Source organism: Gallus gallus, chromosome 5 (genome assembly GCF_016699485.2).
Source record: "Gallus gallus isolate bGalGal1 chromosome 5, bGalGal1.mat.broiler.GRCg7b, whole genome shotgun sequence".
Classification (NCBI taxonomy): Eukaryota; Metazoa; Chordata; class Aves; order Galliformes; family Phasianidae; genus Gallus; species Gallus gallus.
Window position 1 is genome coordinate 21,825,016 of NC_052536.1, and position 14,130 is coordinate 21,839,145.

At 45.7% G+C, this 14,130-nt stretch overlaps 1 protein-coding gene across 10 annotated transcripts in view; it reads left to right on the top strand.

Annotated features, from left to right (window-relative positions):
- The window catches only part of PRDM11 (PR/SET domain 11), a 45,917-nt gene that overhangs the window by 22,578 nt on the left and 9,209 nt on the right, over nucleotides 1-14,130 (top strand). For 5 of the 10 annotated variants that reach the window (XM_015287189.4, XM_015287188.4, XM_421099.7 and 2 more), the window contains 2 exons: nucleotides 9,858-10,045; nucleotides 13,136-13,786. In XM_015287189.4, coding sequence (XP_015142675.1) covers nucleotides 9,858-10,045; nucleotides 13,136-13,786 — 839 coding nt within the window. Of the gene's footprint in view, nucleotides 1-1,223; nucleotides 1,637-3,398; nucleotides 6,663-9,857; nucleotides 10,046-11,578; nucleotides 12,360-13,135; nucleotides 13,787-14,130 lie in introns of those variants that run through there. The other 5 variants (XM_040701998.2, XM_046942513.1, XM_015287194.4 and 2 more) reach the window with 4 other exon arrangements.

Consider the following 14,130-nt stretch of genomic DNA (forward strand, 5'->3'; position numbering starts at 1 on the left):
TCTCTCCAGTGCTGCATTGCGTATTTACACAGGTTTTCATTGCCCAAGCTGTGGTTTACTCCTCTGTCCATAATCCCATTTTGTTTACATATAGAACAGCATATTCACACGGTCTGTTTTCTCCTTCCATAGGGAGTAAATCTGCTCTTCTCCCCCCTTCCTGTCTCCAGTGGAAAGCAATATTTAGGACTAAAACTTCGTGGGTTTTTTTGTTTTGTTTTGTTTTTTAAAGTTTCCTATGGCTGTGGCTGGAAAAACTAACACTGCTTAACCCCCTCCCCCCCCCCCCCCCCCCCCCCCCCACTCTAACCCGACCCCCTCAAAAATTGCTCATTCTAAGATTGGTTACTTTTTCTTCTCAATGGACTCAGGCTACACATTGTTCTCGTAAAGCACCAGAAGCCAGGCACAGGTTCCTGTCAGCAGCAATGACAGCAGAGCCTGCCCAAGCAGAGCAAGTGGGTGGCCTCATTCCTTTTGAGAACAATAGGAAATGGCAACCATTTCTGGTAAAATAAAAGCTCACTCTGAAGCAGACAAATGTTGTAAACTCAGTACCCGGTGCTGAAGGAGAGACTTTTCCTTAGGAAGAACAAATGGCAGAAATTGCCCATGGATCTGCTTAAGATCTCTCTACCCTGGGAAAAAAAAAAAAATCCAATATAGTGTAGCCTCTGCATGAGATTCTATGAGTTTTAATACAAAGGGTGATGTAAGTTTGCCTTCCATGTTCTGCCAGGCAGAACAGTAAGGTACATTTCAAACCTTTACATTTCCTCAGCTACCTGTTTTCAAGCAGTGTCACCTTAGAAGCTAATTCATGAATTCAATTGAAAGTCTTCTTGCTTTTTTTTTCTGTACACAAACTGCAGCAACTTATAACGAGGCAGTACTGAAATCCTCATACGTATGCTACAGCATCAGACTAAGCGTAAAATATTTTGTCTGTAAAGCTAGGAAGGCTCTTTCACACTGGTCTCCTTTGGTATTTGTTTTTTGTTGTTGTTTGTTTTTTTAAGCTTGAAAGTTGCTTCTTAAAAACAAAGTGGCTACCTTTTCGTGGTACGATTGAGAGAAAACTGAGGTGGTTGCAGGTGGGGGGAACTCGATCCCACCAAACTCCTCTGCCCAAGTGCAACATTGTTCAAGTTGTTGGATGGAGGGGGATGCTTTGTGCTGATTTCCTTTTACCCAATTGTGCTTTGTGGGATGTTCAACTCAAGGAACATGGCTGAACGAAAGAGGAAGCCCAAGTTTTCCAAAGAAGAACTGGACATTCTGGTCACTGAGGTGACCCGAAATGAAGCCATGCTGTTTGGGAGGCAGACGGTGCGTCTGTCTCATGCTGACAGGGACAAGATCTGGGAAGACATAGCCAGACAGATCACATCAGTCAGCCAGGTCCCCAGGTCTGTAAAAGACATTAAACACAGATGGGACGACATGAAGAGAAGGACCAAGGACAAACTGGCATTCATGCAGAGATCCCTTTCTAGCCCCAGCAGCAAGGGGCGGCCCTCGGCCATCGTCCTGACCGCCCATGAGAGAGCTATCGAGTCAACGCTGCATTCATCACACCACGTACACAGCTTCCGGAGAGCAGATCTGGATGTGGTTGACAGCCCGTCAACAAGCTGTAAGTATCACTGCCTTAACACCTCTTTGTCTTATGCTTGCCTATCTCAGTTTGACACTGGAAGAGCACTGTGTGTTTTGTGAGGTGCTGGGTTGCCCATCAAGCCAGGTCGTGCTGCAGTGTTTTGTTTCAAGGCAGTCTTGCTTTCTCTGGTGATTATGGGATGATAAGATGGATTGAAGGAAAGTTGAGATCATCTTCTTTATCTGATTATCTAGTCCTTTTCCATTCTGTCTTCTAAGGGTAGATATTGGATTCCACTTCCTTAACAGGTCATAAGCCTGAACTAATCCTACAAGTCAGAGAACAACAGTAGTTGAAGAGCAACTGCCTCCAGTCTGTGAAAGAATATTCGTGAAGGATTAGGATTTCTTCATCTTGCATGTACCACATTTAAATAGCAATGCTTTCAAGCTGTAAACCCTCACCTGTCACGAGTGGATCACTGCATGGTAATTATCTTCCAGGAGGGCTCTTGGGGGTATTTCAGTGATCCTCAACAGTTGTGCTATGAAGCCAGGAAGTAATGGTTTCTTACTAGTGGTCTGAAGGCTCAGTGCAAGTGCTATTGAAAAAAGTAGATGACAATGGCTCCCTTCTCAACTCTTCTTTTAAGAAACTACTGTCCCTGCTTTCTAAGTTAATCTTCTCACATCACAACTCTTGGACATCTTCCAGTGCTGAAACACAAACGGATTTTTGAGTCTTTCCCTAGTTGCATACATGTGGTTTCCTTGTCTGGAAGTGAAACTTCTTGGTCTGTGAGCTTTTAGGGATACGCAGGAGAGAAGGAGGGCATAGCTTGTTGGATGTAAGGAAACTAATACTTCATGGATGGCAGTGTCCTACCACATTAGATCTTAACTCGTATCTGGCATAATAATGTTAGTAGGAATGCAAGGACAAAAACTTATATCCGATGTAACAGTGTTAGTAGGAATGCAGGGACAAAAAACTTTCAAGTAGTGACAAGTGATACTTGGTCATTCTTTACATTTATCTTGGAAGCCAGTTGCTCTATTTCAGAGGTAAAATTAATACACCGTGAACAAGCAGGTAGAGTGCAGTTGCAACAAGAGAAATGTCATCTTTTCTTATGCTTGGCATGGTTGCTCACACAAACTGGCATATCACTAGATATTTATCAGTTTAATAAGAAATTTCCAGTGATATTTTGCTTTGGTTTTTGTTTTTCATCAAGTACTTTCCTGGTTGTTTCTATGCCTGTCTGTCTGGTTACCTTGCTTTGTGGTGGCAAGACACATAGTCGCCTTGCAGTACAGACTTCGTGAGCAGTGAGTTCTATGTCAGTGTCTTCCTTGGTGATGAAGATGTAAGAAATAGTATGGGTGCAGCGATTCTGCATAAGGAATAAAACGTCAGGGATGTTTTGGAGCTGGGCTAATGGCCAGGAACCTTTGTCTCTCCAAAATACTGGAGTGTTCTAGCTAGTTGTGGTTTTGGGGGGAAAGTGAGCCATTGTTACTGTCTTCTAGTAACGAGTAATGTTATTTACAGGATACCATGGCAGCTTGGATTCCTTCTCTTTTGACTGAGTTTGCCTGTTCTTCAGGCCTCTTGTAGCTAGGCTTGTCGACCAGCTGCTGACATTGCAGCAACTGCATGCTGAGTTACTTACCATGAGCTACAGGCTGCGGGGATGGGGGAAGACTTTTTTCGTGTGCTTTGTGATATCTTGAAACAGAAGTCAGAATTGTGAGGGATTTCACGTTAATGATTCCTGCTTCCTCTTCTGTTTAAGCTGATGAAGATGAGGAGATGCCAGGAACTTCTCAGGAGCACCATTCCTCATCGCTGCAGAGGGCCAGTGTAGAAATCAGCCATCTCTCCAGGCCCTCCTTCCTCCACACCTCTTCCTCATCGGAGCACTCAGAAGCTATCAGCCAAAGGCAGGAACTGCACCGTCCTTCACCACGCACCTCCTCATCCTGCAGATCTCCACATCCCCGGACAAGGAGCCCGCCTCTCTCCAGCTTTGATCGCCAGCTTCTTCATTCCCACCTGCAACAAACAGACCTGTTCAGGCAGTTCTGCCAGGAGCTGGTGGCTATTCACAGGGACATGGCAGAAAGCATGCATGTCATTGGTCAGAAGATGACCGACCTCACTAGTCAGGTTGGCCAAATGTGCCAGACCCTATCAGAAATTCGTGATGGGGTCCAGAGTTTTCATAGGACACAGAGCCCTAGTGTAACATGGGGGCCTCTTCTGCAAGCAGCTTGCTCAAAACCACCCCCTGAGCCCAGTGCAGAGTCTAACCAACTGCCTGCAAAACAGACCGCTCCTGCACGGACTACCAGATCACGAAAGAGAAAACACCATATTTAGTCTGTTTCATATAAAGTAAAGAAGGTTGCCCTGTCCAGAGCTGCTGCATGCTCACATGGCCTCTCCATATATATTAGAACTATGTGGGGAAGGTTAACAGCCAGCCCCAACCCATCTGTCCTCTGCTAATTTCTAACAAAGCACTGTGAATTACAGCAGCTGAATTGAATGGCTGTCCCTCTGCACTGACAAAGAGGATTCTCAGACCTTACAGAGCTTGGGATGTAGGGCATCTTCCTATTCATAGAAACTAGAAGATTTAACTATTTTCCCTCTGCTTTAAATGCTTTGTAAGCTAAGAGATGCAGTAGGAATCATTATCTTGATCTCTTTTTGTGCCTGCAAAACATTATTTACTGAGACAAGTGTCCTAGAGAACTCCCTTTGCTATCAACCCACAGACAGACCCTACTACTGCCTTCCCATCATCTTCCTGCAAATTACCATATGCACAGTGCGGAGTCTTAACTAATAGATGCATCCTTTAGAGCTCTAAAGATTTCTTGCTCGTTATTTTTATCTTGTGCTCAGCAATAATGGGCAATTCAGGGCTTACTATGACCGTTAGGCATAGGTTTGGGAAAAGGTATGTAGAAGCAGATCACATGCAGGGAAGGGAAGCAAGCACAATGCTGCGAGATCTTTCTGCTGTCAGAATGACAGGAGAAGAGATCTGAGCTCTGTGTGGCGTTACACTGTTGAGAAGGGCTGATCTGGTATGTGCCTGCATGCTGTAGTACCACATGCATTTAAATAAAAGAGTTCAATCTTTTTCTCCTCCAGTCTATGTGAAACTTCCATCTGCCTTTCACAACTGAAGTTAAAATACAATTATTTTGTAGTGAGATGGCTCTTAAACGTAATTATATCATATTATTTTCTTTCATGCTGTAGTCTTCGGTTTTGAACCACCTCTCCCTCCATAAAATCTAAGGGACTGCATAGGAATAAGGGAAGAGAGAGGGCTTCTGCCCTCAAGAACAGTTTGTTTGCGTCACTGTAACTCTGTTGACTTCAGTACAGTTGCTTTGGACTTGCTCAGTATTACTTGGGATGGAATGTGTGCTGTGGTCTCCTATTGTAAAAAGTTTACATCTAAATTCTGAGCTATATAGTTTAAGGTCTTGAACATGTTGGCTTTGTACTGCTTCCTACCCCCGTACATATGGAAGAAAGAACTGTTGAAACATTTTAGTTGCTTTAGTGCTGCATGGTGTTTCAATGTACAATCCCAATTCTGAAAGTAGGCTTTAATAATGTCGCCTCAGGTAGAGATAATGTATTTGGCAGCTCTTTTTACAGCATGACTGTTCTCCACTTGATTTGCACATCTGCACCTACTGTGCTGCCCCATCTCTGAATATATCTGGGGCCGTCATACCCCAGCAGGGAAGAGGGTTGAGGTGGTACCTACATGCAATTAGCACAGCACTCTGGGCTGTCCCACTGTGGGTACAGATGGGTTGCAGAAAACTATTCAAGTCAATGTGAATGCCCATCGTCGTTCCACGTGTGAGCTATAGGCTTGACCAAAAAGCTGTATAAATTTCAACAGGAATTGAACATAGGTAGCACAGAGCAGCAGAAGGATGTCGTGTGTGTTCTTGGAGGATCTTCTTCATCAATCTGTTTGGCCTGTCCTTTGAAAGCATAGTGCACTAGCTTCTCTGGTGACTGTATGTCTCCTGTGTCAGACATTCCTGATGTGCTTTTCCTTTTTTTTTTTCTTTTTTTGTTGTTCTATAGTTCTAACTCAAGTAATTTATTTTTAATGGTGTGGTAAAAGACCCTTGGTTCAAGGAAGTAGAGCTCTAGTAAAGAGAGAGTTCTCCTTTCTTCTGAAGAATGGCCCACTTTAGTTTCATACAGAGGAAGCTCCTTGTAGTGCTGGTGCCAGAGCAGGGCACTTACCTTCCTGTGAGGACATCCTTTTACTTCTCTTGTACTGTTTGTATTCTGCAAACATGGTCTCTTGAAGGGAATGTTGGGGAAAATGCTAGAAGTGGATCTAATAATGTGAATCACAGAGAACTGAAAAATGGTGATATTGGTTTAAAGGCTTTCTGAGTCATTACAGTGCTGCTGCTATATATCAGAGATAATATTTTATATTTTTATAATATTTCGTCCCTTCTGATGTTCTCCCATGAATATACTTGATTCGATTAGCTCCTTTGATGTTGCCTGGGGGTGGAGAAGTTCCTTCCATGCAGGAACCCTCAGGTCAGCAGAGGAGGAGGCTCCCTGCAGTGCTGAGCACTTGGGGGAGTTAGGAGTGCTGTTGGCATCATCGCTGCCACCAATTTGCCTGTGCAAGTGGCTTTAGAGAGAGAAGCTGTTGTCTTGGCACAGGAACTGCAGTGGTCAGTACAGCCCCCTAGAGGGGGGATTATAGATTGTTCTCCCGCGGTTTCCTCTGTGGACTGTTACAAATTGGCCCAGATCTGGGGATTTCTTGCCTGCCCTGTGTAGACCCCTCAGTGGAATGGCTTTTCTGTACTGGCTCGCAAAGGATACTTACTCTTGCACACAGCATGTTAACTGGCTGTTGAAGTAAGTGCTCGTGTCAAAGCAAACTGCTATGCTCAACCCCACTATCCTTATGTCTTGTTTGTGCTAAAAAATTCTCAAAGTATTTTTGTTAAGATTCCAATAAATATATAACTCTTTTAACACAGCTGCTGTTGAGTTGTTTGTTTCTCTTAGCAAACTTTGGTCTGAACATGCATCAAGTCACTCCGGATCATACCCGTCACAGCTGATGGATCTCCTCAGGAGTGCTCAGCATCAGAGAGCCAAGGTGGGAGTGGTGTGGTGGCATTCTGTAGACCTCAAGCAGCATTCCTGCAGCACCTCCCTCTGCAGAGATGCTCCCCACCTCCATTTTGGAAAGGCCTGTGGCCTTTTCCTGGTGGTATTTTGCGCTGGCAGGATGTCAGTGGAGCATTACTGGAGCTGGACAAAGGATGAGCCAGCAGGGAAGGGGAAGGCATACTGCAAATCCTGGAGAGAGGGTTAGAGGTCTGAGCCCCCGGCTGTAGGGATCTCCCTTTGCTCCTCGTCATCTCTCCTGGCTGCTGAGGCTGGGAGAAAACGTACCCTGTCAGCTAGAAAACACTTGGGTGTTTTTTTTGAGTCTGCTCACTGGACTAACCCAAAATTTGGCAAATTGGTTTCCTGAGAGAGCTGTGACTTGGAAAAGAGTGATGAGCTGTGGGAAGAGTGGTCCTGCAGAGCGAGGATCCATGGGGTTGGTCCAAGCCTTGCAGCAGCAAGCAGTAGCTTCTAGCTGCTCTACTTCGGTATGAGAACCATCACGCGGCCTGTCCTGAGCAGCCTGGGCAGAGTCCATGTTGCTCTCGAGCCTTGACATGAGCTTGGTCCATCCCAGTACTGGGAGGTCTGTGCCTCAGGGCAGATGAAGTGACTTGTTGGCAGTTCCAGGTGGCAGGGCCTTCCACAGCAGTGGTCCCATCCTGGCTTCTGCAGGGGCTGGGTCTCTCATGACATTCTCTGTCCAAGACGTGCCATGCCTCTCTCAGATGTCTGAACCAAGGTGACTTCTTGCCTCTGTGCTGTGAGCATTGGGCCAGGGCTCTCCTCAGCAGGCAGCTCATGTCCCTGCCTCACTGAGCAGGCTCAGCAGGGGTTTTGGATGGGCTCCCTCTGTCCAAATGAACGCTCCCACCTCAAACCCATGATGTGCAGCAGCACCGTGTAGCATGTTAGCCTGACAAGTGGCGTATAGATTTGTCACAATCCTTCCTAACCTGTGTAATTTGTGCATGTAGGGCTAATAAGTCAGGGCTGGGCAGCATTGGCGGGAAAGTTGTTCCTTTATGTATATGATCTCATCCACACTCGTTACCTCAGAAAGGCGTTTCAGATACAAACCTTCCTTTCTCAAAACCAGTTCCTGGCTACCAGCAGTGCTGAAGAAAAGCAGTAAGGGCCAGATTATTCAGCAGCTGTCAGCTAAGGGCTCTCTCCTGGTGAGGTTTCCAAGTGCTGGTGGCCATCAGGCAGGAGGTTGGAGCACATGGCTGGGTGATGTGCTGCCAGCAGGCAGCGGGGACTGCAGGGCATGGGCAGCAGAGGGATGCAGAACAGCTGCAAGGTCTCTCCTTGGCTGTCACTAGAAAGCAGCCTGGCATTTTGCTGGTACTGGAGGGAGCATCTTTGAGGATCACCCGTGTGGCAGAGCATCAGACTGACTGTGGCAAATGGCTGCATCTCGAAGGTGCTGCAGTAGGGCTGTCTGAATGCCCAGCACAGCTTTAGCAGAGCACTGAATAACAGCAGAGTGTTAGCCCGGCACAGTGGCTGAGCACTGTCGTAGGACCTCTTTCCCAGCACACTGCTCCAGTTCCTTCTCAAATGCACAAACTGGTGGTCTGAAGGTTCTTTGGTTTTGTGATTTAAAAAAAAAGCATTAATAAAAGTCAGTGTTTGGCCTATTTTGGTAATGTCTGAGCTGGCTGCTTAAATAACTGCTGAAGATTGCAGAACATCCTGGTAACAAACACGGGAAAAACACAGCTGATTACAGGCACGTGCACAGTTGCTTAGCATTAAAACTGAAACTTCTGGAGCCATAGACAGTCTGAGACAATGTCAGTGCATTTTCTGTGTTTTGTGGGAAGTTTGACTGAACCTGTGACCTTATGTGTGAGTTAGCGTGATCTCATGCACAAGGACTAGTGCCTTTATCCATGCATGCTTGTGGCCAGAGAAGGAGAGAGCATTCAGGGAGAAATTGACAGCTTCCAGCCAGAGAAATGAGCTCGAAGGGAATTTGGAGGCAAGAACTAGCAGCAGCATAGTGCTCACCTCCATTAGTGTTACTGCAGCAGGAAGTGCTAAATAAATGAGGCAAGTGACATAAGAGAGGAAGCGGTTTTCAGCTGTGAACCAGGCAGATCTGCTCTGAAGTCTTCTAGTCCCAGGCAATTGTTATCAGCCTGTGCATGGCAGCAGCTGAAGCCATTATTACCAAGCCTTTTCATTTTCGCTAACAAGAAAACAAGGAGTGAAAGGGTGAATAATACAATCCTGCTTGAAGATGTTTGTCCTAACAAGGTACACGGAAGAGAAGTTGGTTGGGGTGGTGAATTGTGTTTCTGTTGTGCTGAAACTTTGCTGATATAAATCAGGAAAACAAATCCCATGCTCAGAAAGAGGTCTTTTTGTCAGCACTACTGGGAGATCCCACAGTGCAGTGCTGTGTTTCAGGCAGTTAGGATTTCCCCAGACTTGCAGGGCTGAATGTCCAAGTACAAAACCTTCCAGTACTGATACCTCCTTCATTTCCTTTTGGACTACCAGTGAATACCCCTGTGCACATTGGATGCGTATCTCTCTCCTGTTTATCTCAGTTTTGCTTGTCCAAGAGGAGAGAAGCAAGGAAATAGGGATTCTCCTAGAAAGGAAGGTGATGCATGGGGAGGAGACTGGCAGAAAACCCTGCCATATTCAATATGTCCCTGAGAACAAGGGAGGCCTGGGATGTGAAATGATGGTAGGGAATCCAGAAGTCCTTACTTCCATCACTAGGAAAGAAGCTTCTGCCACTGAGAGGCTGTACCTCTATGGCTGGTAGAGATACTCCTTCAGGTTGGATGTACGTTGTTGTAGTCCCTTTCCCAGCAGAAATGGACTCACTGGTTTGGTGTTCCCTGGGTGTCCATGCTTGTTGTCCTGTATCTCTGGCAATTTGCACACCATTACTTACAACTCCATGCTTTCCAGTCTGGCTGTGTCGATGGCTCTTTCTTCAGGTCATTCTGGTATCATCATGGTTATCATCCTGGTGCAAGGGGGGCTGTAGGAGAGAAGTTTGTGCTTCATGCCTGCCTTGTCACCCTACCCTCAGGTACGTGATCATATCCCGGGAGGAGAGGGAGCAGAACCTGATGGCCTTCCAGCACAGTGAAAGGATTTACTTCCGTGCCTGTCGTGACATCCGGCCTGGGGAGAAGCTGCGGGTCTGGTACAGTGAGGATTACATGAAGCGGCTGCATAGCATGTCCCAGGAGACCATTAACAGAAATCTCACAACAGGTGAGTCCCGCTCTTTCTGCCCTCTTCCCAGTCCCTGTTGCCCATCACCCTTGTTGCACCATGTGTAGTGGGTGAAGTAGGTCATGCCCAGGCTGTGCAAGGAGACTTGCGTTTCTACAAGCAGCTCATGTCTTGGCAAGAGCCTCCAGTTCTGCAATGAATGCGTGTAGAAGAATGATGTTACCACTATCTTGGAGATCATGAAATAATTATTTGTGTTGTGTCGTGTTGTGCTGTGTCGTGTTGTGTTGTATCGTCTTTGTGCTGCTAGAGCTTGATACAGTGCCCAGAGAACACAGAGCTCCTTCATCACAAGACTTTGTGACTTGAGATTTGCAAAGCTGGTGGTCCCACAGTCTGTCACTGGGTTTTTCTTTGACCATGCTGCTTTCTCTGGCTCTTGTGAGGGAACTCTAGCTGGTTTTGTGTGTATACATAAGAGAGATTTCCTTGGTATGTTTGTATGTTCATTTTCCTGGCTTAATTTATCTCCTCTTTCTTCAGAAAGATAATGTGGGATCAGCGCGACATCAGCTAGAGACTCCTTAGTCTCACAACCTTAGAGTGCTTGTACGAAGTACAGGAGGCTTTGTACTTGTCAGCTTCATTCTTCCCTGGATGAAAATCATTATCTTATCTTAGCAATAGTCATGCTGGAGCAAACCCAGCAGTCCTTTAGGTCAATGTAATGTGAGCAACACAGGAAGCTTTAGAGGAAGGCAAAAATTCTTAATGCATCTGTTCATCTGTACAATGTCGAGACCTGAAGTTAATTAAGGGCATTTCTTTCCAGGCCTAGCCACAGAACAGCAGGGCCTCAGAGGGGCAGCCGCACTAAATATAACCTTCTAATTAAGATTCCCATGTATATTATTACACAGCTGCTGTTGCTGCCTTGACTTGGTAAAAGGTGTCTCCTCGTTAAGCATGGGGTGGACGAGTTGTCCTGAAAAAGCTGGTTGTCCTCCATCACCTTGGAGTTCTTATGCACTTGCAGTGTTACATCTTGATGGCTGTTCTTGGGCAATTCTCACATCTGAATTAACACCGGTATGAGTGTGTGTTTTTGTGTTCATGATCTTATAAATCACTGAGTGGTTAGGTACATGTCCCATGCAGATGTTAGCTGTCCAGATGACTTAATACTGTCTGAAAGTACTGCAGAAGACTGACTGAGTCCTCAGAGCAGCTGTGTTGCAGCAGTAGTCTAGAGGGGCACCAAGGCCAGAAGCAAGCATCCTGTCCTACTACACTTGCCTTTAGTCACAGTTTGTCATGGTGCTGTGGTTTGTGTGAACTGAAGTGATAACTCACAGTCTGCTCAGCTGCTACGAGTATGTAGAGATCTGCCTCTGGGCTCCTGAGGACCCACCATATCCTACCACGTGCTTAGGTGGAATGCCAACTGGCTGAAGAGACCCTCTTGGAAACCTCTGGCATCTCCATGAGCTTATCTTGCAGCCAGCTGAGCTCTGGGCTGCATTTGCTAAAGGAGCGCAGAGGTGTTCTTTAAAGCAAGCATGACATGGGGTTGCTGCTAGGCTGGAGAAGCATTGCAGCCACAGCCAGGCAAGCACTTGGAGGTGATTAGGGAAGGGCATAAAAATCTGTTTGTCTGCTCTCTGTTTAAAAGACTCTAAATTCCCTGCGGATGAGCCTGTCAAGTGAAGTGGCAAGCTTTACTAACTCAAAAAAAGTAACATGGTCCCCAGGTTTTGTTTCTGTTGGTAGTTTCTGAGCCACCTCATTAATGGAGTTGTGAACTGTAATACGAGGGATTGTACTGTGATTTCTAGCTTTCCTGTAGGGCCAAGTCATTAGGTTGGCTAGGGGAAGAAATCACAGAAAAAAAAGAAGGATCCATTCTCTAAATCCCTTCCAATAGTTGTCACAGTCCGTAACGGGAAATGTTAGGACAGAGACCCAAAGCTCTGCCCATAGAAAATCTCCAACAGGATGTGTTGCAAACCAGATCTGTAGTTATAAATTCACACAAGAAGTAGCTGGGGTCCCAGCTGGCATCAGAATCCGGTACAAGACCCCTGCCATCCAGGCCAGCCCTTTTTACAGTGCCTTATTCTAACTGTTTTGAGTCTTGCATCTTTTCTGCATTCTTAGAATTGCTCTTCTTAGAGGGGAGTGGTAGCTTTTGCTCCATAACTCTTATGAAAGCATGAATATTCTTTAAAAGCATACAAAAGCAAAAACAGAATAAAGCAGCGTCTTGTTTGGGAAGCCATCAATGCTTGAAGTTATTTACAAGATAGAAGAATGATGGAATTTGAGCCAAACCTATCGTCTTTTGAATTTCCAGGTAAGGAAATATGGCTATTCCCTTTGTTTTAAGCAATTAATAATCTGTATGAGGTTGCTTTTATTATTATTATTTTTTTTAATCACTGAATGGCCATGCTCTTAGATGTTGCTGGCACAAGCTAGATGCCCCATCCTTGAAAGGCATACATTCATTATAGCTCAGTTGACAATGTATACCTTGGGATTTAAACGTGCAAGTTATTTTTACTCATTTGCCTTTGCATTTCTGGAGCAGCCTCCAAAAAGAAGGAGAGTAATGTGGTTTGCAATCTTTGTGCTGTGGCATGCACTGATGCTGGGGTTCTCGTGAAACAGTCTGAATCTCTTGCTGCACTGCTGTACATTTGATACCTTTTACCAAGTCAAAACAGGCACAGGTCTTCCAGCCAGCCAAAATGGCACTGGGCTCTGGGTGTTAGGTTCCACTGTGATTAGTGATTACTGTCTAGGCTCCTTCCAGCGCAGATTGGTTATACCACTAGGTTAAACAAGCTGCCTACAGTTTCTCTTCTCTTTAGAGTGTGTGGGTCATACTCTGCTGTGGCTACCCAGGACAGTCTTTATTTTTGCAGACAGGCCCAGTAGTAGGGCTCTTCCTCTTGCGAGCCTCGGTTTCCACTGAGTTGTTTCAATTCCCTGGCTTATAACACAACCTACAAATCTGCAGGGATTCAGTCTGCCTTTTTGTTCTTTTTTTTTTTTCATTTGAGTTTTAGATTGAAAGATTCTGGTCAGTTCCCAGTGATAATCCCCACCCCTCGTTTTCCTTTCTAGGAGACAAAAAATTACAGAAGGAAAAGTCAGAAAAGAATGCAGATAATCAAGAGGACACAAGGGCTCCACTCCACTTCACCACATTAAAGCAAGGGAAGAGCCCCTACAAACGCAGCTATGACGAGGGGGAGTCCCACCCCCAAACAAAGAAAAAAAAGATTGACCTCATCTTCAAAGATGTCCTGGAGGCCTCTTTGGAGTCTGCCAAATTTGAAGAGAAACAGTTAGCAACAAGTACACCGCTTTCCACAAGAGCAACATCTAAATACCAGGCGGAAGAGATCTTTGAGAGGTGCAGTAGTGCCATGCAGCATGGCTCCCTAAATCTCAGCAGAAACAGAAGCGAAGAGGAGTGGAAGGCCCCTCATGGTTCCTCTTTCAGTTCTGCCAAAGAAGTGGGAGTCCTTGAAGACGAGGAAGAAGAGCCTCTGTCTCTGAAAGCAGACAGCCCTACCGAGCTGTCACTGGCTTCTGCAGAAGGCAACTCCCATGAAATTCCTACCACCTCCTTCTGCCCCAATTGCATCCGGTTGAAGAAGAAAATCAGAGAGCTACAGGCTGAGTTAGACATGCTGAGATCTGGGAAGTTACCTGAGCCACCTGTGCTACCACCCCAGGTACCTGAGCTCCAAGAGTTCTCAGACCCCACAGGTAAGCCTTGCCGAGTATCAGCCTTCTCCAAACCCTGCCTAAGGAAAGTATTGAGATGCCTGTGTGCAGTGTACCCATCTAAAGCATTTTGCTCTGAGTATTCAGGTGAACAAGTGTTTCCATGGAAGGTTCATTGTCAGGTTTTGTGAATGAATGGGACAGCTGACGTTGTGGGCACTGTGGAAGACTGGGAAGTACGGAAAAGACTCTGTACGACAACTTGCTCTATTTGTTGCCGTTGTAATCAATCATGCACTGTCAATAAAGAAGACATTCCATTGCAGACAGTTTGTTTGCTGTATTTTTGATGCATTCTTTTTCAGCGGAATCCCGTCCACAGTGTC